Raw genomic sequence first — 27,907 nt, 5'->3', positions numbered from 1 at the left:
CTCTGGACGGCTTCCAACGCCTGTGGCTGCAAATCACCGAAAACAGAGAGAAACCAAAGTAGAGACGCTCTGCCCCCCCCCCCCCCCCCCCCCCCCCCCCATCAAACAGTTTTTAACATCGTGAACTTTTATCCTCTCTTTTGAACTTTATTCGCCCTTTTCTGACCGTAGCACGGCCGCCTATAAAGAAAATGGCAGGTTTGTATCGACGTGTTAATCCCAGCTTGTTTACTTACTGAGAGACTCATTTGCTGACCGACACCTTCTACACTGTAATCACATTTTCCTCTGCGGACGACTATCGGGCTGGTTTATGTTTGCTTTACGGTCGTACTGCAGTTCCTTTTTGTGTATCTGCAAGCCAGATTTTTTTTTTTTTTAATGTCAACCTAAAAGGCGAAAGTGGAGAGTAGAGAGTTCGGGGTTTGTCTGGAGCCACACGAGCCAGTCGAGCGGTTTGATTTTCTAAATGACAGTGCCGTGCAAGAAAACCCGCGAAAACTCTTGACTTTGATTTTTTAGTCAGTTGATTGTAGGGTAGCAGAAACCGGAGAGGTTCAGCGGTTGTATTTTTTGAGTTTTAGTGTGTGTACAGAGAAGACATAACTCAAGTGTTTTTTTCACTGTGTTTGTTGGTCTTCAGCAGGCACTCCCAGACTTTTTAGCGGGCTGGTTTTGACCCCAAGGTGAATATCTTCCTCAGGCGGTTCGCTTGTGTCTTTTGTTCTGGTTGCCATGGCTACAAAGGCCCGTTCATTCATTCAAGGTTGTTTTTTTTATCCCCCTCTCACCCAGCTCTACGTCCTCTGATCCTCTCAGAAGCTCGCCTCTTATCCTTCACAGTTGCGAGCATGCCGACAGGAATACTAACATCACAAACAATATGCTGCATTCACCCAGAGTCTCTCTCTCTCTCTCTCTCTCTCTCTCTCTCTCTCTCTCTCTCTCTCTCTCTCTCTCTCTCTCTCTCTCTCTCTCTCTCTCTCTCTCTCTCTCTCTCCTTCTTTCTTTTCTTCTTTGTGGTTTGTGTGCTAAGTGTTTTTTTTTTCTGTAACATCTGGTCCTGCAGATTTTCAGATTGCAGGAATCAATGTTTTTTTTTTCATCCATGGATAAATACCAAAGTAATAATGATATGGTTTTGTTGCAAACTGTTTTCTTTAAAATGCACAGCCAGTTTTCCGCCAAAGAGTAGATGAGTTCCTCTGTGCTTTAGTTAGTGAATAATGTACATTGTGACCTTCCTCTTTTTTGTTTTGGACTGTAAAACAGAAAACCAAACTGCCATTGTTGAGGTGAGAGAACAACGAAGCAGCGGTTCATCCATTCATTCCATAATCCAGAGGAGACATATATTTTGGTATTTTGGTGGAGCTAGCCAACAAATCCCACATTTTTATGACTCTGTTGATAGGTTAACCAGAGATCTTTTTTTTCTGCTGGGTATATAATTTTCATGGCAGATATTCCAAATTACTGTCTTTGTTTGTGTGTGTGTGTGTGTGCAGGAGGAGATCTTGTACCAGTACCCGATGTGTGAAGCATCCAGCCAGCTGAAAGGAGTGAGGGGAATCTTCCTCACTCTGTGTGACATGCTGGAGAACGTCACAGGAGGGCAGATCATCAGGTAGCTAAGATTTTGGGTTTGGAGCAAAATGAATGAGCTGGATTTAATAAAGTCTTCCAACCATTCAAAGCGCTTCACGCCAACATTCACACACTGATGGCAGAGGCTGTGGTGCAAGGGGGCCAACCAGGCGGAGTTTCTAACGCTCATTCACAAAGCGATGGCACAGCATTCAGGGTTCAATATCTTCCCTAAGGACACTTGGACATGCGGACTGGAAGAGCCAGGGATCGAATCGCTGGTCTTCTAATTAGTGGACGACCTGCTTTACCTCCTGAGCTACAGTCACCCCCTTTTAACACGTCACAATGCTTTAATGTCACTTTAAAAATATAAACACAAAAAAGAGGTGTATATAATAGTCTGATTTTTCAAAATGACAAATGAAGTCATTAGTCGCCGCAGTTAAACTAACAAAGCTGAGAAGATTTCGTCACAGTATTAAAGAGTATAAAGTTAACAGACTGAAGACCACAACTAGTCTAATTACCTGCTGGCCAGGAAAAAAATGGCAATGCAACTCTGAATGATTTTTGCAGAAGTACTCCAGGAAGCATTTTTAATCACCATTAAGTTACCGTGAAATAAAATGCAACCCACATTTTTTTATTTAACAATTTAACCGGCAGGATGTTTTGCTCCCAACTGCATCTTCATGAGTTTAAACTGTCCACTGGAAATGAAATCTAATTCACTTTCACTTAGAGAGAAGCTCCTTTACCTCAGTACAATTATATAATAGCTCATTGTTAGTTGTATTTCATACCAGTGATAGTCAGTGCAGGTGTTGCTCAGAAATCAAGACCACGTTCCCACTTTTCCCTTCATTTTTCCATCATGAAAAGGATTATTCAGGTCTTTAGTTCAGTTTAGTTTATTCCTGAAAGGTAATAATCATACCGTGAGTAACCTCCACACCTGCTTTTTACTTATTCTCTTTGTTGTTGGAAAAAAAAGTCTCAGGCCTCTTTCTAATTTTCTATCAAATTGATCCCAGTGGCACAAATAAAGATGGCGTGTAAAGGCAAATTGAAACAGCATCAGCCTTCGACTTATTTATATTAGCTTGTAATTAAACATCAAAATAAATGACACATGATGATAAGTCCTGTGTCTACTTCTTCTTTAAGAAAAAAAACCCCACCCAATTTCTTATTTTTCTATCAAATTGAACCCAGAGGATGCAGTTTAAACCAACGTTACCAAAGATGTAGTTCAAACTGTTTTTGTTGTTGCTCCTCCAAGTTCCAGACGTCTCTGCCAGTTCAGTGTTTGGATGTTTTTAAAATCAACAAAGTTCAGAGTTTAGTTTAGTTTGAGCTGTGAGAAAATGTTGGTTTTCGGAGACTTCACTTCACTTTAAGAATGTAACAATTGTGTCGGATCTGTTTTTAATGTTTTTCACACACCTTCTCCTCTCTTCTTCTTCTTCTTTTTCTTCCCCTCCTTCAGTTCGTCTCTCCTGCTCGGGAAACATCTGGTACATGTGGGCTACTGGAAGGAAAGCAACAACCTGCTGGTCATTGGTCTTCCTGCTGAGAGGTGAAACGGACGCACCTTCAAACACACACACAAACACAAACATGCTACATACAGTATTACACTGAGAGTCTGTGTGTAGATATTAGATGGCAGGTATAAGATCTGACAGACAGCAGATATTCAGAGTTTCATTTTTTTTTAATCATGGCACTGGTGTGGTAATAAATTTTCCGTGCATGACGTTTCGCTCGACATTTAAGAGCACGATCTGTAAAAATAATTGAAAATGGGACCATCCATTTTTTGGGTTTTTTTTTCTCTCAGTTTCAGTGTGCACATGTGCTTCTTTTTGTCCTTTTTAGCTGGCAGCATAAGTACCTCTTTAAGTAGCTCAGGGTTGTAATAAAATGGGTTCTTGAAATGAGTCATATTAGCCAATTTTTTTTTCATTCTTAACAACCAATCAGTCATCATAACGGCCCAGAAATAATCATTCATGCTTAAAAAAAAAAGTTCATGCATTGATTTTAAAGGGACACCCACAATTATTTATTAAGTGTTTTCCCTCATGGCCTTTTAAATATTTGATAAGCAGTAGATCTGCTGAAGTTGAAGTTGATCCAACTCTGGGTTTTTGACACTTTCCCCCTGTTTTTTCCCCTCCAGGGTTCCTTTGCTGTATCTGCAGACGGTGGTGGGAGACGTAGTGCGGACATTAAAAGTGATGTACGGCTCCTTAGACAGGTTGGTTCGGTTGTAGCTCTCCTGTGGCCCCCGCTGAGAGAGAAGCAGTGATCCCAGGTTGCAATTTTCCCCTTTCTGGATGTCATTTCATTTTTAATGCTTAATCTAAAATATACTGAAATGAAAATAGCGTGCTCCAAAAAAAGGTTATTCCCAGCTGATTTTACACAAAGTTTTCATTGTCCCTCCTCTTTACCCTCAAATATCTTTCCATCCCGCTTTCTTCCTAAAATATAAACATTCTTCTTGTTTCATTTATGACTCGAGTGTGCTATAACGACGCTCGTTTGTCATCTTTCGTCGTGTTTGTCCGCAGCACGTTCTGTAAAGCGGATCACGCTCCCAGGCTGGACCACTTCTTCTGCCTGTTCTTCCAGCAGCTCATCCAGCCGTCTCGCCTCAGGGATGGTTTCTCAGCCCCGCCCCCCGACGTCTCAGGGACGCTTTTCCTCGACGGACTGCCGGCGGTCCGATGGCTCACGTTGCCTCCAGAAATCAAGGTGGACTTCAGTGTGTGTGTGTGTGTGTGTGTGTGTGTGTGTGTGTGTGTGTGTGTGTGTGTGTGTGTGTGGAGTTATGTGTTTTCAATCATAAATATAGGAAAAAATAGTGTTTCTGTTCCTAATTTGTAGTTGAATTGTTGCCATATTAATGCAGCTCTGGCGCCCTCTAGTGTTCCCCCTGATAAAAAAGACATAATTTACCATTTAGACGCCTGAGGGATTAAAAGGTAATGATCTCTATGAAGATATTGAATCATTGCAGGAACAAAGAATCTAGATACCAGTACATGTAATATAGATAAATATAAAAACGTTGAGTAATGAGTGTTAAAAAGCTCATATTTGGTTTCTTTTCCCCGCAGGTGGAGGTGGATACTGTTCTCTCTGATTTTGAGTCTTCTGATTTTGGAGAAATGGTGAGACACACTTTTAAAGGACGGATGTTTTACATAATTTTCACAGATCATACTTTACTACTAAAAAAATGATTTCATGTGTGCAAAGAATGTCCCCACTTTGTCTTTACAATATAGCACCACTTATTTCAACGAATAAGTTAAGAAATCAACATAATAAGTATCTGTGGTTCTTGTGTTATATCCTCTTGTCCTGCTGCTTATTAGATGGACAGATGTGCACTGTAGCTGAGACGCTGTCTGTCTTTTGACTTTAGCAGAGGGGAGGAGAAGGTTAGCCTATTTTTAGAGGCGTCTTCATTGATATGTGTTTGTATTTTTAATGAGGAACAAATCTCTGTGGGTCATTGATGTCCTTTGTACACAAGCTGAGACAAAATGTGAGACTAAGATTACTGATACAGGAATCACTGAGCTCCATTTAGCTATTTAAATAATACCTAACCTGCTCTGTGTGAGTGCAATCAGTTGGCAAAGTTTTTAAAAATCTGTGAACTAAAAATCACTTTATGAATTAGTTACTTGATAACATAATTGAATAAATCTGTCCTGCTGCCTCTAGCTGTCAGATTGTCAACACTTTCCCCTCCTGTTACATCTGGTTCTTCTATTATCTCACCTTCTTTTTAACCTTTGTCTTTGTTTTGTCTCGCAGTCTGAGGACTTTTTCGGCCTGAGGCGTCTTTATGTCATTCTCGGCTCCTGTCTGTTCTATAAGGTTTGTGTCACAGTCAAAGCACACAAGCACAGACACAAACACACATCTGTGAGTAGCAGTGATTGTGAACAGAAGACGACCTCTCACAGATTAACCAGACGAGCCTGTTCTCTGACTGAATGCTTTAGTGACAGATCGGCAGCTAATCCCTGTTAAAATATTAACTGCGAAGAAAAGAGAGAAGCAGCAGACTGTGTTGTGCCCTTTGTTACGAAAAACCCAAAATAAATCTCACATAAATAGAAAATACATGTAATTACCAAAAAGACTTCCTGTACTAAATTCATTCAGCTCTAAAAAAAATGTCTGCTGGGCTCCAAACCTCGTTAAACACTCCTCACTCTTTCTCCTCTTAGTCGTACCTGATCGCCAACCACCTTCCTAAAGAGGACCTGCTGGACGTGTGCCTGTACTGCCAGCACTACTGCCTGCTGCCGCTGGCCTCGGAGCAGCGGGTGGGTCAGCTGGTCATCTGGAGGGAGGTGTTTCCCCAGCAGAGAGCCAACAGCAGCAGCAGCACGGCGCCAGGCTTCAGTCAGCCACAAGGGCGACACTTCCTCCTCATAGTGGGGCTGGTGAGGAGATGAATCAACACCTCTGAGTAATACATCATACTAAAGTTTCAGGCACTTTGGATGCAACATCTGTCCATTAACAAACTACTTCTTAGTCCTTATAACTTGTTTACAAGTCTTAAGTGGCTTGTAATTGGTCAGTTTGAGCATAAACAAACCAAAAAACAAGTTTCCCTGTATTATCCTCTCAACTCTCTCTTACCATTAACATTAAAGGACCAGTTCACAATTTTTCAAGCCTGTCTTAAAACAACAGTCAGGTGTCCACTATTCTTCCACCACAGCTCAACAGGGACACACAAAGAGGGAGTTTGATGCTCAAAAAGCTGTAAATGTGGCAGATATCCACTTGATGTGACTAACTCAGACTGCTGAAGCCTCATATAAGCTTCAGATCTACTTTTAAATGAAATGACATTGAAAGGGGATCTTAGTAGTTAGTATGAACAGGAGGAATGATTACAGTGAGGAAAACCTCTTTCAGTTCATATGGGCACCTGACTGTTGACACACTTGGAAAATAGTGAACTTGTCCTTTAAGCTAAATCTTCATATCTTCATCTCTTTTTTACAGTAATATTTTTTTTAGCACTAATGACATATTTCTCTGCTTGTATTTTTTTGTCTCTCCACCTCAGAGACACTTCATGCAGTGTGTGCTGTTAGAAGCAGGTGGATGTGCGTCACCAGCTTCGGGTTCTCCAGGACCGGATTGTGTTTACGTAGATCAGGTGAACCTCGTTGAATTTACATCAATAAAAAATGAAGCGCAGTGAAAAGTCTGAGTTTAAGTTTCTTCTTCATGTGTCCTTTAACGTGTGTATTTCTGACCTCAGGTGAAGGCGACCCTGCTGCAGCTGGAGGTGTTGGAGGCGGGTATTGAGGAGCGTCTGAATGCCCCCGCTGCTCCCTGTCTCTCCTGCGCCGACTGGTTCCTCCCGTCCTCCGCGGCCCGCGACCGCCTGGACAGCCTGGCCTCGTCCTCCCCCGTCCTCAGCAAGCTAGCCGGGGCCGTCAAAGGCTCCTCGTCGGGGGCCAGGGGCCGCAGCCTGTTCGGGGAAAAGGCTCGGAGATCCAGCCCCCAGAGGAGTCTGTCGGACAGCGGGAGCGAAGGACAGATGGACGCGGGGTCAGGGTCCGGTTCGTCAGTGGCTCCTGGCCTGAGTCCACATTCCACCCCGGACTCAGCGAGGAAGCTGGGGGGGCGACGGGACTCTCTGGGGTCGGGAGGGTCTGATGGGAGCGGAGGCAGCGGAGGCCTCTTTAAGGTGAAAGAAGTCATGTTTGATCGTGTTTCTCAAATACTCTGAACAGATTTTATTGGGATTTGATGGAAAATCAGCCCCAAAAAATAAAGGATGAGTTTTTTTAGTGCAAATCCAGACTCAGGTGCAGCTCGAGGAATTATTTCTCACTACAAGATCGGGCATTTTCTCATCAATCTGTGCTTACTTTAGTGAAAAAATGTCACATTTATCCCAAAATTGTCCAAATAAACTGTATATCCTTGATGGAGGATTACATGTTTTATAGTTTTATAAAGTTTCCTTTGTGAGCAGATATTTTTGATATTAAATAAATCCCAAATCTAATCTATAAGCAGGTTTTATTGGACGATAGATTTTTTTAAAAGGACAAAACAAAAGTAAACTGATATAAAAGAGATAAAGCTGCATGTTTTTACATCAGATGACGTCCAGGATGAAACACCCAAACCCGTTCTACTTGGGCACCCTGAAGAAGACTCTGACGGAGAAGGAGACGGAGGAGATGTACAACACTCTGAAGTGAGTGATCACAAATAACCTCATCATAGCTACACATTCATTGTAAAACCATGAACCCTCTTATTGACCTGCAGCTCTGTGTGTGTGTGTTTGTGTTACAGACTGACCTCAGGAGCCGAGAACACCTTGTTCCACTACGTCCTGATGGAGACCGTGCAGGGGATCTTCATCGCTCCGACGCACAGAGAGGTGGCTCAGCTCAGTGGCTCCATTCACCCGCAGCTCATCCGCAACTTCCACCACTGCTGCCTCTCCATACGAGCCGCGTTTCAGCAGAGTCTTCCAGCCAGGGTGAGACTTAAAACTCAAAACACCTCAGACCGCAGCTCACATCAAAACTACACTTCACACTGATCTCGGTAAATCGAGGGTTTCTAAACATAAAGTCATACAGAAGTCAAACTGAGCCTTTGTAGCATTTATCTGATCCCTCATCTTTTACATCCGATCAGATAGAAACTTTCCAGATAGTAACTTTCTTTGGTTTTAGATCCAATCTTTCCAAAAAGGATCAATCAATCAATACTTTATTTATAAAGCACCTTTCATGCAGGTTAATGTTGTTCAAAGTGCTTCACAGTTGATTGACAAGCTGATAAAAAAGATAAAACAAGTGTAGACCAAGGACGACATAAAGAAAAGGAATGAAAAGGATGAGGGGACAAAACCAAGAAAAAAGAACATACTGAGACCAATACATGCAAGAGAAAATAAGAATGACAAACTGTCAGTTCAGCAGCTACATTCATGCAAATCTAGCACTTATAACACAGGAAATTTGCGCAGCCATTCATAGCGACGTATATTAATATTCAGCCAACGTTTACATCAGTGCTGAATGCAGGACGACTGGCTGGAAACGCTGCGTCAGATGGTTCAACTTCCACCCTGGAGCTATTCCCTTAACTCTATAATATAGTTCAGAGAATAGTTTAAGCTACAAAATGTAATCTGAGGTAAGAATAGGACATTTAAAGAGTTAAATCTCCCTAATGTGAAGCATTTAAGGTGGAAATTTCCCCCAGTTTTGGAAAATGCCCTCGAGTGAACAGTCAAGTTAAAGTTAGAAACCGGTTTTATTCTAATCTGATACTAAACATAATGTATTTGACAGTGAGGGAGGAAACTGTTGCTCAGATGAAGGATTGTTGCTCCTTCTGTTCAGACGTTACATAAAACCTTTATTACCTCAGGCAGCTTTATGTTGAAAAACCACAAGCGTTTTTATTTTGGCTGCTGCTTGTGTTTCTTATTTTAGTGGTTTTACTCTCTACTACTTCTTCTCTGAGGAGCTCTGTTCTTCTGCGTTAACGCTCTTCTCTCCTGCAGGGCCGTCGGACTGCAGACAGGCCTCAGGGTGGCGGTTGGGGTCTCGGACCGGTGAAGGAACACGGGGTTCTGTTCCAGTGTAAACCTGAGAACTGGACCGACCAGAGGAAACCCGCTCCCACCATGACGTACTGGGTCATTGGGTACGAAAACCCAGTGAAAATCTTTTTTTTTATGCAGTTAACGATTATTTTCATTATAAATAAACCCACTGATTATTTTACTGATTGGCCGATTAACAGTTTACACTATAAAATGTTAAAATATATTAGTTTTTCAGAGGTCACATGATGTCTGGTAATTGCTCAATTTGTCTAACAATCAAAAATGTTCAGATATTTATTCTACATTTAGGAAGCTCAAACCATCACATTTTTGGCTTGTTTTGCTTTAAAAACGACTCATTCTCTAACAATTGGCTCCGCTCACCTTTAAACGTCTCGATTGATTTAGGAGACAGTTGATTGACGGCGCAGTCTCAGCAAAAACAGGTCTGGTATAAAATCTAGTTTGACACCAGCGGAGAGACCCGCGGCTCCAGAGACGAGGAATGCGAGCCATTGAGCTCTCTGTTTTATTTCGGTCGGAGCGAATCGTCTCCAAGGGAGCGATCACTGTCAGGAAATTGGACGTATAACCGAAAGTCGAGGATATATAACGGTGAAGATTTACGACCATTTTTTAGTGGTGATGCAGAACTGCTGTAATAAAAAACACTCAGTCAGTATGAAGGAGACGCTCCTCTGTGGGTTTAAACACTGGATCCAGACTACAGGCTGATAAATGATCACTTATTATAATAAAACTATAAACCCCGAATAATTAAATCAAAGGGATTATGAGAGAGCGATGGTGAGCCTTGCTCTGTAGCTGGTTCCTAGAGGAAGAAATAAGGAATTGAACAGCTAGAAAAACTACAATTTTCAAAACTTCTTTTACGTTTTTAAATGTTTTCACCAATCACCAATGATTTCATCTCACCAATATAGTGTTACAATCTTGTGTTTCATACACATTTTATCTTCTTGACTAAAATTAACTTTTTTTTTTAAGTCAAGATGACACGAAAATGCCTTTTTAACCCCTTTAAGATCACATCCCGAGTCATATTGTGCAGCTATTTAACAAATGTCCAAAAAAATACAAAAAAAACAAATAAATATCTTCTATTAAAATCCAAAAAAAGGCAAAGCTCTAGCAACACTCGTAGTATAAAACAACTTAAGTAACAGACCAGTGCGTCTACTTTTTATCTCTATTTAAAGTTTTCCTGCTACTTTCAAGCCTTTTCCTCACTTTTGAAATGTTTTTTTTTTTTTTCTATCTTTCAGACGGATGTTGCTCGAGCCTGTCCCTCAAGAGTTCTACGTGTGTTTCCACGACTCGGTGGCCGAGGTTCCCGTGGAGATGGCCTTCAGACTCTCCTTCGGTTTGGCTTTGTGACGTCACGCAGACGCAGACGTTTTACTGAACTCGTGAAGCGTCTCAGTTTCATTCTCAGGAAATACAAAAAACAGCTCGGACTCTGGAGCTGGTTGAAAGAGTGAAATTATTTTTTTTGTTTTGTCCCCCCCCCCCCAGTTTGTGTGGGATCGAGTCTTAAATCGTACAACGTGCCTCCGTTTTCACAGATGGTTTTGTGCAGATAACGGCGGAGCGTGACCGCGGCCTTTCAGCGCTGATAAGCAAATCACAGGCCGAGTGCTGACCTTTGAGTTCAAACACGGTCGCTTTGTTTTTTGTTGTGTTTTTTGTGCCTTGTTGCTCATCAGAACAACTCCTTCCACAGCTAGAAACTGCCTCTGGGTTCTCCGGAGATGTGTGTGTGTTTAGGGTTTATATGTGTGTGTGTGTGTGTGTGTGCGTTTATAAAAAAAAGCCAATCAGTGAATACCTCAGACTCCTCGGTGTAAACTTCTGATAGGAGAAGCTGCAAAGTTTATGAAGCTGGACCCATTTAAAAAAAAAAAACAAGAAGAAGCATCTCCATGACGACAGCGATGAAAAAACATTTCATCTGTTAATTTAAGTGTGTTTGTACAGTTTTATACGACGACGTCACTTGTTATAAAAAATGAACATTGTGTGAGATTAAAAAAAAAAAAGATTGTTTCTTTTATTCTTTCAAATCAAAACATTCTCGTTAATGCTTGTCAGTTCTAAAGCATTATTATTATTATTTTTTACATTATTAACAAAATGAAAAATAATCTGAGCTGTTACCGTCTCAATAGTGGTACAAAAATATTAATATCATGTCTTCAACAAACTCTAGAAATTATAAATATTGTGTGTTTGAGACACTTTACGATGTTCATAATTTTCACTGCAGAGAAAAAAAAAACATAATTAATGAGACGAGTTGCAACAAAAACAAACAGCTGAGTCTCTAAAATCCACGTCACACCTCAGAGTCCTGAAAAGATTCATATTTAAGGTGTAAATCTTAAATTATTCTCCTCACGTCAGTCTACTCTTCATCATCTTCGTCCACTTTCTACATTTTTTCGGAGCGTCCGTGCCGTCTCCGTTCATGCGACACTCTGGACCAGCAGCAGGTTCCTCTTGTAGCACTCGAGGCTACAGAGAGGGACCCCGGTCTTAGAGCAGGAGTACCTCTTCAGGTTTGTGCACCCGCTGACTCCGCAGCTGGCAGGAGCCGGAGGTTGAGGACAGGGAGGCGCTGAGGCCGGAGCGGTGACTCCTGCGGGGAAGGAGATGGAGACCCCCTGGACCGAGTCGCTGTAGCGGACCATGGGACACTGACTCTGCCTGGACTTCTTTTCCTTCATGCTCTTGATCTTGGCCTTGCTGGTTTTTGTCAGTCTCTCTATCGTCTGGTTCTTGCTGTCCTCGGCCTTCTTGGCGGCCTGCAGGCGTCTCTTCCGCGCTCGCTCCTCCCGCTTCTGCATCATCTCTGCCGTCATCTCCTTCTCCTTGTAGCCCATGGGGAGCTCCAGGAGGGGCTGGATCTGCTGCTTGTGTAGCAGCGCTTTCTGAAGACGGACACAACCACACAAAATTAAACTTTATTTAACCATTTTTGATCAGAAACATCACATTTATAGTTGTCTTTCTGCGTCATCTCCACCTGTCGGGCTGTCAGCAGAGACTCGTCGACCTCCTTCTTCAGCTCTCCGTTGTCGTCCAGCTCTCCTTTCTCCAGAGCGTCCAGCCAGCGCTCCTCCTCGTCCACGGGGCCGCCCATCATGGAGTCCGAGTCCATGTCTGGTAGAGGAGATGTGGCCAGGTTACTGTCTTCATCTGACGCAGAACGGACAGCATATGAGACTCACTCATCGTCCAGCCGGGGCCAGAAAAGTGTCTCGATTACGATACGAAAACTACTAATAAACTATTAATGTGGAGTTAGACTGGAGTCACGCTGCTGTCGAAAAATCAAACGTTACTGATGTGAATTAAATAAATAAATAAATTAAATTAAATGATGACTGTTCAGGATTTAAACTTTTATTCAGCTTTTATCAGATGTCTGAAATCCTTTAACAGACATTTTAAAAAGCACCCGAGGATCAGTGTGTTAACAAGTTTAACTCCATAACTATGAATTCAATTAGTATATATTTGTATACTTTACACTTTCACATTTTTGGATGTGGTGTTGTTACTTTTCTGGTGATCAACTGGTTTTAATTTCCACGGCGCAATGGTTCACAACTTTTTTTGTTACAATGACGCAAAGTTTATTTCGGAGCCCTCAAATCAACATCTGGGGGAAAAAAGTGAGTAAAGGAAATTATTTGCTTAACAGACTCTTGTGTAAAGCAGCGAAGTTCAAGTCAAGCTTTTATTTTTATGGCAGGGGTTAAGTCTAAGTCCCTCTATTTATAATGGTAAACTTTATACAAATATTTGTTAAATGGTTTACTACTCACCGTAATGTAGTTGTTAGCTGATGTAAGTGTTTATTAATGTATTTAGAGATGCAACAATTAGTCAATTAATAGATCAACAGAAAATAAATTGCCCGATATTTTGATAATCGATTGATCATTTTTAGCCATTTTGTTAAGAAAATGCTGAATTCTCTGTTTCCAGCCTCTCAAATGAATCGAAAACAATACATATACATAATCTTCATTCATTGGTATTAAATTAAATATATTTGGATTGTTGACTGCTGGATGGCAAACGTTACCTTCGGCTTTGGGTAACAGTGATCGACATTTTTCACCATTTTCTGACATTTTATGGACAAAAACACAAATAGATCAATGGAGAAAATAATTGACAGGTTAATCAATTACGAAAACATTTGTTAGTTGAAGCCTTTAACATATTTATCAATAACACAACTCATCCTGTGGACACCAACACACGGAGGCTGGATTAGAAAGAATGAATGAAAATATATTAAAATACAGTTGAAATACTATGAATATACTACATATAATATACTGTACCATGTTTAAAATGTAACAACTGCTTCTAACTACATTACAGTGTTATAAGCCATTTATTAAACATGTCTGACGCAGCACTGTACGATGTGTTCTCTCTGAAAATTAAATCATTGGTAATCCTGACATCCTGACTTATGACATCATTAAACCCCGGATGATGAAAACACTCTCACATCAGGATCTACTCGTAACGTACCCAGCCAGGCCCGATACTGCTCCAGAGGCACAGAGGGCTCGTCATCGTCGTCGTCGTCATCATCGTCGTCATCGTCATCGTTGTTATCGATGATCATCAGCGGTGAGGGAGGGCGAGCCACCCCGGGGTGCACGGTGAAGGTGGGAACACTGACGGAGACACACACATACACAGACAGGAAGCAGCTCTCTAACTGACCAACGAGCACAGACACCGAAACTTGATCCTAAAACCTCCTCCAACGCGCCCTCCTTACCTCTTGGTCCCCAGCGTCTGTCCTCCCAGTTTGATCTTGAGTCGGAGCTGCGGGGGCGGCCGAGGGACCACAACGGGCTCGGGCTCCGGGGCCTCGGTGAAGCTGTGGTGTTTCTTCTTGTGCTTCTTGTGCTTTTTGTGTTTCCGCTTGTGGACGCTGTGGAGAGCAGAGCTGCCCTCACCTGCGGAGGACAAGAAGAAAAGAGACAGACATGTGAATGTACTGAAGGTGTTAAATATGTTCACCAATGAATGAATCATCAATAAACTTTTAAAGAAGCCAAACTCAATATTGATCTAATTATTTAACTGCTGATATTTAGATTTTTTTGGGATCTTTATCAAATGTGGTGCTTAAAATACATTTAACTTAATAAAAGAAGAATTATTATTCTAAGAATAAAACAACTTTTGCCTGGTCTAAGACGAGAATATCTGTTCATATTAACATGTTTCAGATCTGCATTGTTATAAAAATGTAGAGCTGATATGATTATTTGATTACTGACAGAAAAATAATCCTGTTTCAGTCACTTTTAAAGCAAACATAGTAAAATAGATTAAGATCATTCTTTGTTTCCAGCCTCTCAAATGTTGTGATTTGTTGTTTTTTTCTTTGTCTTTATCATTGTAAACTGAATACTTTTAGGTTTCGGACTGGGACGTGTCATCTTTGGGCTCTGGGAAGCTAGACTATGATTGGATTACTATCTACTTAACCTATAACACGTGTACATTTCAGCACAGCCTATGCTCCAAAAAAAAACACTTTCAATGACAATCATACTCACCGAGAAACCTGGGGTGTATCATTTCTTTCCTTTTCCCCATTGAAACGATAACAGGGATATAAACACCAGGACAGGACAGTCTGCAGCTCTACATGGCGGCAGAAACCCTTCAGATCATCTATAAACTATAACATGAAACCTCTGAAATGCTGCAAAAAGAGAGAAATAATCACACCTGTCAGCACTGGCACTGGCACTGAAGGAAAAGGGAAAACAGTTGAGTTACGTGGCAATATAGTAAGCATTAATACTCTTCTTTCAATATGTACTACCCAAAATTCCTAAGTGTGTGAAGGAGCGATATCGCAGGTCCTTCCTCTCACTCCTGTAAATAATGTCACGATTATCTTTATTACATATTTTTACTATTATTGTTCTTATAGTTTTTGTACTTATTATGTATTGTTCTTTATTCTTTTCGTATTGCTGCTATTTTATTCTATTTTTCTTTTCACTTTGCTGCTGTAACAATGCATATCTCCCCATTGTGGGACTAATAAAGAAATATCTTAAAATGTAAGTGAGTACATTGTATAAGATTAAATTGCACTATGTTAACCTGGAGATCACTCGTATTTGTTAACATGCATTAAAAAGCAAATTGTAGAAAAATACTTAAATGATTAGAAGCAAGAAACAGCCTGCACACCTTAAACATGTTAGACAGTGTTTACCTGATTAAAGTGAAGCTGCAGAGTATCATGCGTAGTTAGCACACATGAGCTAACCTAAGCTAACAACACGGATGTTCATTCACTTCGTCGTTTTCCGGTCATTTTTCCTCTCAAAGATACGAATTACTGCTCTCTAGCGGGCAGAAAAATAAACTAAACCAACACGTACGGCCTCACATTGGTAAGTATTTAACTGTCAACTTTTATCTCACAGCTAATATTAACATTTAAACATGAAGAATATCTAAAGTTAACCGGAGTTGACTCGTATAAACATAACACTAAAACTATAACTGTGTTTGTGTTTACATTTACAACATGGGTAATGTAGTTCAGGTGACTGGACACCGCCCGCAGACCACCGTTGATCTCTGTACAATCAAGGAATACATTACCCAGAAGCCCCCGCGGAGTGATCGAGCGAGCGAGCCTACACACGCAAGGTCAGTTACACACCTAACGTGGCCGAGAGACTCGAACGGCCGTCCGTTAATTTTTAAAAAATGCAGCCGTTTAACGTTTGTGTTCAACGGTTCATTTTAGTGTCATTAAACATCGTTTTTTTACACTTTAAACCAGATAAATGTCGATATATTTGGTATATTTATAACTTTAAACTGATGTTACAGTGCCGGACTGGTTTACAGTAGTGGTTTCCGCCGTGTAAACTCGACTGTGAATATAAGTAGTGTAACGTTGTTTTTAAAGCAGGGTTCCCACGGTCATGAAATTCCTGGAAAAGTTACATGATTAGGAAAACTGTTTTCCAGGCCTGGAAATGGTTTGGGATGAGGTGAATGTTTGGAAAAGTTTTGAATTACGATATAAGACAGGCTGTATGAACTTGGTACCCCCACTTTTAACATGTCAAAAATCAGTAGATTCATTTAATATGAATATACAAATCATCAAGTTCTATATTTAGCTTTTAAATATCTTTTAATTTGTGATCTGAGGCCAAACGCTTCCTCTGGATGTAATTGCAAAATGTAGTGTCAAAACACCAGAATACAGGAAATGACATCTACGCTGTTAAAACATTTCGTTAAACTGCTTAAATTCAAAGTCATGGAAATTGTGTAAAAATATTATGGAATGGAAAAGTTTTGAAAATTCATTGGTAAAAATGTGTGAGAACCCTGACACCGTCTGTCCAATAAATTACATCGTGAAAAAGCTGACTAAAGCTGTTTGCAGTTATGAAAGTTAAAGTCTGTGGTATTTATAGTAAAAAAAAAAATTGGAAAGTCTTAATATTAAACACCCTTTTTTTAAAAGTTGAAGCTTAGACTCCCATCAACAGGTGGAAGCAAAATAAAACAAACAAAACCATGTGGCTCTAATGAGGAAATCTGACATGTCTGACTTTTATTAATTGTGCAGGAATCATGAATTACGCTCGGTTTCTGACGGCTGTCAGTGCAGCCAGGAAGCCCTCTGCTATCAGGATGCTGAGTGAGTATCTCTGTTGCTCGTCTGCTTTTCATTACAAGCTGCACAAGATGGTTTCATGTGAATGTGCTCATACCTGTTGTTTCTTCTTTTTTTTTTTTAATGAAGAAGTGACTTTACAGTTCATCAAATTTGTGGTTCCCTTCTCCCCATTACAATGCAATATTGACATTTCCTTAGTACCACCTTTATAAAGATAAATGTATTTAAAAACATTAAACTGAATAAGCAAACAGTTGATAGTAAGACTGGGGTTTAGGTCTGCTTTGCCCTTTTTGTGGTAATCCGGTCATGATTTATGAAGTTTTATGGGAAAATATGCTTTGGTTAAAAACTGGGCCAAATTTGACATTAAGGCATTTATGTATAGTTAACTTGGTACAAAAAACCCCCCCAGCTTTAGCAGTGTTTTTTTATATCTCCTCTATTAAAGCTATCATACTCAGAGATACAGTCATTGAAATGCTTCAGGAAGGTTTATGTATTACACAACAACAAATAAATGTATAAAACGTACATTTTACAACCAAATCCTTAGTATCTGTTTAAATAAAGTTATTAAAAGGATCTTTAAGAAAGGGCCACAAAATCAATTATTAAAGCAGGACCCAAAATGTTCAATTTAATTAGCAGACAGCTGATAGACAGTAAAACTGGAGTTTTGGGTCTGCTTTGCCCTTTTTGTCTGCAATCCAAAAAGGGCAAAGCAGCATAATGATTTAAGACTTTGTTTAAAAACTGGGCTAAATTTAGTTGCAAAGTAAAACATATTATAACATTAAGACATGTATGTGTAGCTAACTTGGCACAAAAAAAATCAGTTTCAGCAGTATTTTTCTATCACTTATATTAAACCTATCATAATTAGAAACAGTCACCGAAATGCCTCAGAAAGAAGGTTTATGTGTTACACAAGAACAAATAAGTGTATAAAATATGTACATTTTACAACCAAATTTAACCTAAATGTTGCAAATAGACATTATTTAGTCTGATTTGATTTTAGCTTGTCACAGATAAACTGATATCAGCACAAATCTTGGCCAATAAGTAACAAGAAACTGTGGGATAGAAATGTCAAGTACTGTATATGTATGCCAACATTGAGAAACAGTGTCAGTATTATATAGATTGCCCGTCAGAAAGTACTTTCAAATAGCTTTTTCAGTTATACTGCGCAGTATTCATCTTGGTCACAATTCTTTGATATCCAAATTTGAGGGATCCTCAACAAAAATGTTCATGTTACATTGCTTTAAAATATTTATATCAGCATTGGCCTCAAAAATATAGTATTGGTCCAAAAATCTCTGCAAAATATGTTCACTGCATTGTGGAGAAAATAACATTAATTAATGAATTGACCTTTTATTGGACCAAAGTTCCTAAAAATCTTGAGTTCATATTTGCTGATGATAGTTCATGATACACAGTCCTCACCTTCACCTGTCACTCTCCACCCGCATGAAGCCGAGCTGCAGCAGCGGTCGCCTCCGTCCCTCATCTCTCTGGCAGGAGGAGCACCGAACCCCAACACCTTCCCCTTCCAGTCAGCTTCCATCCAGGTGAAGAACGGACAGACGGTCACCTTCGACGAGGCGATGATGAAGAGGGCACTGCAGTACTCCGCCTCCAATGGGTGAGAGGTCGAGACACAGATCAACGATTTATAGAACCAGTCAGGATTTATCTTCCTAACCTCTCTTTAGAGACACAGTAGACAGGTCTTATTGTGTACAGTTTTTAGTCCATTCAGTGAATATATCTCATTAATGTCAGAGCTTTTTGCTAAGATGTGAACAAGCTTTTTCCGTGATGAGCATAAATAAAATAAAACTGTTCCAGGTTCAGACACAAACACCTCAATGACTGAAACTGGCAACTGCTCAGGATTTAACACCTAATATTTTTTCTTGAGGCATCACAGGCTGTTCGTCTGTTCTGTAACTAGATGGTTTGTTATAGGAAAGTTATAATATATGTTATGTATTATTATAGGATATTATGCAATAGTTTTACTGTGGACCTTAAACTAAAATAAATTTGACCCCCCTGCTTTAAACAGGTCTCCAGATCCAGAGAGTCAACATGACAAATTACAGTGATGATTTATTGTGTGCAGTGAAAACTTTCCAGGGTTTCTAACAAATAGAGCTGCCTGGTTCAGATTTAACTATGTGCCTAACCTTTAAAATATAACAATAAGTAATGAATAAAAAAGCTACTTGAAACACAGCTGAGTCATATGAGAGCGGTGTCGTATCTCTAAAAGCTGACTAAAGCTGTTTGTAGTTATGAAAATTAAAGTCTGTGGTATTTATAGTAAAAAAAGTTGAAAAGTCTTGATATTAAACACCTTTTTTTTTTAAAGTTGAAGCTTGTGAGTCGAGACATAATCAATGAAACATCTGCGCTGCCGAGCGTGGAGGTTATCACTCTACTGCTGCTGTTATCTCTTTATGACCTCCTCTTTAAACACTTCACATACTTCACCCGCTGACTTGTTGACTTTGAGTGTGTTAAGTAATCAGAGATAACAGATAGGAGTCGTTTTACAAGGATATTCTCTTAATGAAGTATTAGAGGTTTTTTTTTAAAATCTTTTCAGCTGTGATAACTACCACTAAATGACTCAGAAATGTACTATCTTTATATTAAAATGCCTCTTCTCCCTGTGTAGCATCCCCGAGCTGCTGACGTGGATGAAGAATCTGCAGAAGAGCCTCCACAACCCGCCGACCGCCGCCTACAGCCCCGAGAACGGCCAGATGGACATGTGTGTGACCACAGGGAGCCAGGAGGGGCTCTGCAAGGTACACGACACGACAAGCTGCCACGCCGCTGTTTTATTTACCCTCACGCTGTTTGTTTGAGAGTCAGGTGTAGCAGCAAAGGATCATTAGTATCATTTATTTTTGTTTTCTGAACATTTTTAAATCATTATATATAATTGTATTAATTGATGACAACAATTGGCATTATAAACCCTTTTAACTCAAGTATTAAGATAAAATTAAAACTCTCATTTTCATAAATATAGTAGATTTCTGCTTTTAATGTGTGATTTTTTTGTTTTTATTCCTAAAACATTACCTCTACTGTTTGTTTTATATTGATTTTCTTTATGTTCACTGTTTGATTTTTAGGTGTTTGAGATGCTGGTGAACCCTGGAGACAACGTTCTGCTGGATGCACCCACATATTCAGGAACACTAGCGGCAGTAAGAGCGCTTTCTTTATATCAGACACTTATTAAACCTTCTACGACCTTCTAACGTTCCCGCTTTCGTCTGCAGCTCCAGCCGCTCGGTTGTAACTTGATCAACGTTCCCAGCGATCAGCACGGCATGATACCTGCGGCCCTGAAGCAGGTTTTGTCTCGATGGAACCCCTCAGAGATCCACAAGCCAGACAGCAGCGCTCCAAAGGTCCTCTACACCATCCCCAACGGAGGAAACCCCACCGGTGCCTCCATGACGACTCAGAGGAAGAAGGAAGTGTACGAGGTTTGTTTACCTGCACAGAACAAATATATATTTACCTGTTCTTCAGCTCACAGTCAGACGACACACAGCAGACGGTTATATTTGATGAATCACTTTCGCGTCTCTGTCAGTCAGATTTATGTAAAGCAGCCAGTAAAGTGTTGACTGGTCTAATTAGAGCTTGTTGTGAAGCTGATTTCCCAACAGATTGAGTCTGTCGTTTGCTATTAACGTCCTGCGGTCTTTTTTTAAATAGCTGGCCAGGCAGTACGACATGCTCATCATCGAGGACGACCCGTACTATTTCCTGCAGTTTGACAAGGTACGACCTAAAATTAAAGGTTTGATGTTTTAAAGTTAACACTTTAAAGAAGGTTTAGCCACACTGTTTTGTGGCATTTTAAGGGTAAAAATACTTAAATGAATTGCTTTGTTGTTACTTAATAATCTGATTTTAGCACTTTTTTTTAAAAATTAGCATTAATTTCAGGCACAGTCTACAGTGATTCATGTTTATGTTTCATTAATTTGACAGCCGTGGGCTCCCACATTTCTCTCCATGGACGTTGACGGACGAATCATCAGGACAGATTCCTTCTCTAAGATCCTGTCTTCAGGGTGAGCGTCTGAATCTGTGTGTGTGTGTGTGTGTGCGTGTGCTTTTCTTTAATCCTCGTGCACATAAAGCTCTACTGTTTACTCTGCAACAGTGTTTTTTGTTTCCCGTAACAAGTCAGAACCAGATGTGTTAACAGGGTGTGTATCCCTGTCTGACATGTAGTTAATTTGCTTGGGTAATGTTACTGCGTGTGAGCATTGACGTCCTTTTGGGAGCACCTTTATTTGCTGTATTCACTGAGCAGCAGGACAGGATATTTATTTTGGTTTTTTTTTCTAGTGGGAAAACTGATCCAGACTTTGCTCTTTTGCAGCTTTATAGGAGGTTTTGAAGACTTGTTAAGACCTTACTCACTCTAAAAACACTCAGCATCATCACTAAACTACAAAATCCTGCACAGATTTTTCCAGATTTAAGATTCAAGAAAAAATCTCCTTTTATTCAACACAACCAATAAGAATCAGTTGTGTCAGATCTTTTATCTGTTAAGTCGCATTTTAAGCAACATGAACACAAAAGTTGCACAACAGGAATGCTTAGAGTCAGATTAAAGTTAAATTAACGGTGTAATAATTACATCTTTAATCGCTTCGTCTGTGTGTCGTCTTGTTTTCAGGTTGAGGTTAGGTTTCGTGACCGGACCCAAACCACTTGTGGACAGGGTGGTGCTGCACATCCAGGCCTCCACAATGCACACTAGCACCTTCACACAGGTGAGTCCTGTTTTTACATGGCCGCACCCTTCAACCTTTTCACCATCATGCTGCCTAATCGACTATTTGCATGGCTGGTTTACTCGCATGCAATTCTCTTATAAAAGTAGAAACTGTCCACTGCGTCTATTGGAAGAAGTTAGTGTTAAAAAAGCTGAATTTAACTTCCTTTTTCTTTTCATTCTGTGTGTCTTCCTCCATCTAATTGGCATCTAAAAGTACAAAAGCTGCAGCAGTAGGCACACAGCAGCTTCTTTTACACTCTCTCCATGCAGACAGAGTGTGTGTGAATGATGAAGCATATTTTTAAGCAGAGTCATCACATAACGTGTCTACTCCCGTTCCTCAAATACACCAGATTGTGTGTGTGCAGTCAGCCGTTGTCAAATAAACTCCAAATGAGACAACGTGTTTCAGGATTAGCGGCGGCTACAGAGGAGGTTTTTAATAAGAGAAAAAGAGGAGAGGAGATTAATTAGACCTGCTGCCATCCTCTTCTTGATTTAATCACCACCTCTGCCTTTTTCCATTTAACTAGAATGACTAAAAATGTTGGTAACTACTCAGAAAGATGTGAAACACACGTTCATTTACTTTCACGTGATGACAAACGTGAAACACGGACAGGCCAAATTGAAAATGTAAAGGCTCTGTGGTGAAAGAATGAGGGTGTGTGATGCTCTCGCTGCACTGCAGGTGGATTATCTCTCTCGGATCATTTTATCGTATTTAAATCTGTGAATTTGAATTTGTGCCAACCTGAGACTCTTTCCCGTCTCCGCTTTCCCTTTAGCTCATGGTCTCTCAGTTGTTGCACAGCTGGGGCCAAGATGGCTTTCTGCAGCACATAGACGGGTACGTCATTTTTTCACCAATGCTGCTGCTGTGCACATCCACATGTATTCTGCAGTACTGGTTTGACTGGTTGAGGAAAGAGTTACAATGTTAAATAGACGACACTGTTTTCTTTCCTCTGGCAGGGTGATTGAGTTTTACAGGAAGCAACGAGATGCAATGATCAGCTCTGCAGACAAGTGGCTCAAAGGTTCGTGACAACACAGAAAAAAAGACTGGAGCTCACAATGGTTGAACATGATAGGCTCATTAGGCCTGTCAATCAAGCAAATTGCCCATTTTTAGGCTAAATATTCCCTTTCACCCTCACATACTGTTCATATTCTGTCTCTTAATTAGTCCCTACACCAATCCACAGTAATAAATTCCCCATCAGTCATTATAAATGTTGTTAATTCTTCTGTTCTATTTCCATTTTTGTACACTGTGTGTCACATTAGGAAAAGTCCACCTATAAGAAATGAGTATATGGTGTTTTTACAGCATAGGGTTTTCTTTTTATTTGTGTGTGTGTGTGTGTGTGTGTGTGTGTGTGTGTGTGTGTGTGTGTGTGTGTGTGTGTGTGTGTGTGTGTGTGTGTGTGTGTGTGTGTGTGTGTGTGTGTGTGTGTGTGTGTGTGTGTGTGTGTGTGTGTGTGTGTGTGTGTGTGTGTGTGTAGATTTAGCAGAGTGGCACTCTCCATCAGCAGGCATGTTCCTGTGGATGAAACTGAATGGCGTAGCCGACACTCAGCAGCTCATTATGGAGAAGGCGTTGGAGAAAGAGGTACAGTATATAAATGCTGTCATCTCTCAGTTTAACATCCTAAACTCACACATTTATTCTCTTTTGTGATTTAACTGCATCTACTTCAGGTCATTGTGCTCATAGCAGGTACCCAGAATGCATTAGGGTGCATCATTTTCCTGTCGGTGTCTCTGTGTTTTATGAGATGTTTTGCACCAGGGGCGAGGCAGGTTTTTATGCCTGAATAGAGAGTAGGATGATGCTTGTAAAGCGCCCATTGTGTGCACCATGAGTGGGTTTAACAACTGAGTGTTTTTCCTTCCACACACACAAACACACACACACAAACACACACACACAAACACACACAGCGTCTGTAAATCCCTGCTGGAAAATAGCTGATGAGCCGTGGTGTAAGGGGTACAATGTGAGTGGGTACAGTCAGGCTTTTTCCAAGATCTCTGCACAGTCTGCTTTTCTCCTCTAAAATCTGGATATTTAAAAAACCTCCAAATCGGCAGATTTTGACGTCTGTGCTCACAGGAGAGAAATTAAACAGCGCCTTGGATCTGATCTGATATGAATTCACAAAGAAAATCTTTGTTCACACTTTATCTTTCATCATCAGAGCAGTATTTTCTGAAAATGTTAAATGAGTAATTTGACTTTATGGAAAACAATTCTCTTTCTTGCAGAGTTATATAAGAAGAATAACACTACTATTATATCTGTTAAATATGAAGCGTAAAGAACGGAAACACAGGGGGAAAGTTAGCCTGGCCCTGTCCTAGGATAAAAACAATTTACTACCACCACCTCTTAAGCTCACTAATTAACATATTATATCACATTTTTTCAACCTTTACAAAAACTGAAAAATAAAAACAACAATGTGTGCAGGACTGTTTTTAGTTTAATTTGTGTTGTTTTAAGTATAGCCCGACCGATATTTCAGTCAACAGATAGTTTCGACCGATATTGGCCTATCACAGATGTATCTGTATCAGTGTTTATACCGTCTGATTTGTGCCTCTTTTTTTTTTAAAGTTATGTAGGCCACATTATATGTATATATAATACTTTTTGCCGGGTTTAAGTTTAATATATTAAACTCCCAGTGAAGTTTACTGTTTAAGAGCACACATTTTTATTTTTTTAAGTTTATTCTTAAACTGTAAAATATCCATTACATATCTTTGTCACAAGTGTTTGTTAACCATATTTGGGGGAAAAAAGTGTTTATGAATATGTTCTGTATATATAAGATCGGCTGATATATCGGTATCGGCATCAGCCCCTGTCTGGCTTTACATTAATTCAAGCCACACGACATGCAGCTTATTATCATGTAACACAAACAACTGCTGATAAAGACAAAGAGGATTCATTCAAATTTGCTTTCTTAGTGTAATCCTGGATGTATAAAAATATAATTTGTGTAAAAACTGGACGAAAATCACAGGATGATAACAATTGTCTGTCAGTAACAAGAGTCGTGTGTGTACGTGCTTAAAGGTGCTGCTGGTTCCTGGAGGCGTGTTCATGATCAACAGTAGTGACCCCTGTCCCTACGTCAGAGCGGCCTTTTCTCTCTCCACACCAGAGCAGATTGATGAGGTAAAAGGACAAACACACACACACACACAAAAAAACACACACTCAGCCCATTACTGACGCATCATTTCTCTTATTTCTTTCAACAGGCTTTCAGAAGACTCTCTTTACTTATCAAAGATGCTTTGTGATGAGATTTATTTGTATTTTTTTTTGTATTTATTGATGAAGGATTGATTTAGTGTTACCTCAGACTATATGTGAACTTACATTTGCGCTATAGTCAAGCTATTTAGCATTATGAAAAGCCTTCTAGAGCAAATAATTACCTAATTACTTTTAGGAAGAAGAACACTACGTTTTAATCAGTAACCAGGTCATTGGTTGCTCTATCAATGTACTGTACGATGAGGATGTCTGAATGCTTTACATGTACAAAAAAAATAAATAACTTTTTATCAATCTGTCTTTTGAGTTTTTACATTTACAGTACAGATATTTTTGCTCAGCATTTTTTTTGGTAAATTAAACACCACAAATGGAACAAAATAAACCAGTCAAGCAAAACTCAGAAATCACTTTGGTTTTTGAATACATTTGTGCCATGAAATGAGTCGTGTTTTTACAGGATTATCTTCACCATCTGAACGACTCCTTGAGGTCCAGGTTTAATCTGCTGTATTATGCTGAAGTGCTCCGTTGGTTCTGAGGGGAGGTTTTCCAAAACTTCAATCTTGTTGCAAAACTTCAAGCTCTCAAGAACCAAGGCAACCAAGGCACAGAAAATGATTTTGGATCTTTTTTACAGCCTAAAAACAAGCAAAATCAAGCTCGCAGGTTACCAAAAACAATGGGCAAAATGACCAAGGGTGGCAGATTGTCTTGAAACTTACTAAAATTAGCCAGGGGCAGAGCCTTACCTGAAAAATGGGTATGAGGCTATCATTGTTCCCTGATGACCTAAAAAATATCACAAGTTCAATTAAAGAAGCATTTTTTTTCCACCAAGGGTCATGGAACAAGCCAGCACCAGCTCTTCATCTTTTCCAAAACATATCACATGACACAGTGTTTTCTTTTCCTTTGTACAGACTTTCTCCTTGCTGTGTTAATGTGTAGCACTTTGTCAACCGTGAGCTCTCAGAAGTGTTTGTGTGTGTGTGTACAGCTGAAACACTCATCCGTAAAGGATAACAGGGCCACAGGAGCAGCTTAGAAATCTGGCTTTTGCAACACTTTCTGACCCGCCTCTTACTGCAGTAGAGGATAATGTATTAATTCCCTCTTTTTAAGGCTTCAACACTACAATGTTCAAATACTAAAGTAAGAATCCTGACCAATGAATTTAAAACTCAATGTAAACTATTAACAGTGAAATTTACTTGAGCATGTTGAGGTGAAAAGGGGTACTCTAGCTTGAAAAGGAAAAGCACTTATGTTAAAGAAGGCCCCCTCAAAGGGTGTTCAATTATGGATTCATGAAGGAATAAGTACTATCTCAGTCTACAGTGACTATTGGAGCAGTTAAAACTAGACCAATGCATTATATATTCTAAGCATATGTTTATATGTAATATTAGAACAAGACCAAAGCAAATGCTATTGGCTCTGAGGCTGTATTTACTCTTAGTGGTAATTTGAGCTAAATGTTCAAATGGGAATGTTGCTAGTGTCAAAAGTATTTGTTCATAAACCAAAGTATTGGACAAATTAAAATTATGACCTGGTGATGGTGCTACATTAAAAGTCAAAGTATCACCAAAGTTATTACGGTTCATCCCGAGAGGGGACATGAATATGTGTACCAAATTTCATGGTAATCTATGTAGTAGAGCTCGAGATATTTCTATCACAATTACAAGAGACAACCCGCATGGTGGCGCTAGAAGAAAGTCAGGGGATCAACAGTAAGTAGGCTTCTTCCTCTGATGACCATGATTGTACCAAATTTGTTGCCAATTCATTGAGTACATGTTGACTTAATTCACAGGATTAGTGAGAGAGTTGACCTGTTGGTGGGGCAACAGGTCAAATCTTTCACCGGGGTCTCCTCCCATTCAGGTGGCTTGGAACACCTCTAAAGGGAGGTGTCCAGGAGACATCCTGACCAGTTGCCCGAACAACCTCAGCTGGCTCCTTTTCGATGCAGAGGAGTAGCGACTTTACTCCTAACCTCCCCAGGATGTCTGAACTCCTGACCCGGTCTCTAAGGCTGAGCCCAGACACTCCTCGCAGGAAACTCATTTTGGTTGCTTGTATCCACGATCTCATTCTTTCGGTCACTACCCAAAGCTCGTAACCGTGACCACAGGTGAGGGTTGGAATGTATTCTGATTGGTAAATTGAGAGCTTCCCCTTCAGCCTCAGTTCTTTCTTGACGAGTCGGTGCGGTGAAACACCCGCATCACTGCTGATGTTGCACTGATCCGCCTGTCAATCTCACTTACCCTCACTTGTGAATAAGACCCTGAGATACTTAAACTCCTCCGCTAGTTGAGATATAAGTGTCTGTGCCTCTAAACTGTACTTTCCCTTTTAGGAACATTTTACACAAGACATTGTACTTTTATTACTAAAATTGAGATTAAACACAAACCAAGACAGAACCACACACACACACACACACACACACACACACACATACACACACACACACACACACACACACAGTCCTTTAAACATCCACAGTTTCTATACATAGATGGAGCATTATTGACTCAGTTATTGACTGTTTGCTGAGACCTCGGCACAGAGTGTCGATGGCAGACTTTTACTGTGGCTTCAAGGTCAGTCAGTTATCAACTCTGGTACACAGACAGCCTGTACAGCCAAGATAACCATGACTTATATTTAGAGGTGCTTTTGTTTGCCTTTATTTTCTTCCAGGAGTTGTTCCTTTTGTAATGCACATTTCCTAATTGTTACAAAGGGACGTTTGCTGTTTCTTCCTGCCTTTTATGTCCCTTCTCTGGTCCTTTTTTT

The 27,907-nt window shown here is 40.1% G+C and overlaps 3 protein-coding genes across 6 annotated transcripts in view; 2 read left to right on the top strand and 1 right to left on the bottom strand.

Moving 5' to 3' along the window:
• The window catches only part of aadat (aminoadipate aminotransferase), a 175,074-nt gene extending 149,794 nt beyond the window's left edge, over positions 1-25,280 (top strand). Inside the window, exons 1-14 of one of the 3 annotated variants that reach the window (XM_062444584.1) lie at positions 15,886-15,964; positions 16,905-16,976; positions 18,444-18,612; positions 19,654-19,786; positions 20,120-20,194; positions 20,270-20,479; positions 20,715-20,780; positions 20,994-21,076; positions 21,694-21,790; positions 22,584-22,645; positions 22,771-22,835; positions 23,304-23,410; positions 24,887-24,988; positions 25,075-25,280. In XM_062444584.1, the coding sequence (XP_062300568.1) occupies positions 16,910-16,976; positions 18,444-18,612; positions 19,654-19,786; positions 20,120-20,194; positions 20,270-20,479; positions 20,715-20,780; positions 20,994-21,076; positions 21,694-21,790; positions 22,584-22,645; positions 22,771-22,835; positions 23,304-23,410; positions 24,887-24,988; positions 25,075-25,116 (1,278 nt within the window). In that variant the 5' untranslated portion in view covers positions 15,886-15,964; positions 16,905-16,909 and the 3' untranslated portion in view covers positions 25,117-25,280. Of the gene's footprint in view, positions 1-15,885; positions 15,965-16,228; positions 16,315-16,902; positions 16,977-18,443; positions 18,613-19,653; positions 19,787-20,119; positions 20,195-20,269; positions 20,480-20,714; positions 20,781-20,993; positions 21,077-21,693; positions 21,791-22,583; positions 22,646-22,770; positions 22,836-23,303; positions 23,411-24,886; positions 24,989-25,074 lie in introns of those variants that run through there. The other 2 variants (XM_062444586.1, XM_062444585.1) reach the window with 2 other exon arrangements.
• Positions 126-10,733, top strand: intu (inturned planar cell polarity protein). Its single transcript, XM_062444570.1, has 14 exons — positions 126-198; positions 1,509-1,627; positions 3,080-3,169; positions 3,776-3,853; positions 4,170-4,353; positions 4,719-4,772; positions 5,428-5,490; positions 5,847-6,065; positions 6,704-6,796; positions 6,902-7,333; positions 7,755-7,852; positions 7,954-8,143; positions 9,182-9,324; positions 10,513-10,733. Exons 2-14 carry the CDS (start codon positions 1,533-1,535, stop codon positions 10,622-10,624), a joined length of 1,851 nt encoding a protein of 616 aa, XP_062300554.1. The 5' UTR covers positions 126-198; positions 1,509-1,532; the 3' UTR covers positions 10,625-10,733.
• On the bottom strand, positions 11,127-15,796 carry ino80b (INO80 complex subunit B). 2 transcript variants are annotated; one of them, XM_062444596.1, is made up of 6 exons: positions 15,522-15,796; positions 14,848-14,996; positions 14,058-14,238; positions 13,802-13,950; positions 12,273-12,445; positions 11,127-12,177 (listed from the first exon to the last, which is right to left on the bottom strand). In XM_062444596.1, the coding sequence occupies exons 2-6, from the start codon at positions 14,885-14,887 to the stop codon at positions 11,713-11,715; spliced, it is 1,008 nt and encodes a 335-aa protein (XP_062300580.1). In that variant the 5' UTR covers positions 14,888-14,996; positions 15,522-15,796; the 3' UTR covers positions 11,127-11,712. The 2 variants fall into 2 exon arrangements, with proteins under 2 accessions (XP_062300580.1, XP_062300581.1); XM_062444597.1 differs by having other exon boundaries at positions 11,128-12,177; positions 12,273-12,409.
• Positions 25,281-27,907: the final 2,627 nt, after the last annotated feature.

This window comes from Scomber scombrus, chromosome 23 (assembly GCF_963691925.1).
Source record: "Scomber scombrus chromosome 23, fScoSco1.1, whole genome shotgun sequence".
Classification (NCBI taxonomy): domain Eukaryota; kingdom Metazoa; phylum Chordata; class Actinopteri; order Scombriformes; family Scombridae; genus Scomber; species Scomber scombrus.
Note: the sequence above shows the minus strand (reverse complement) of the source record. Positions and strands in the feature narration are given on the sequence as shown.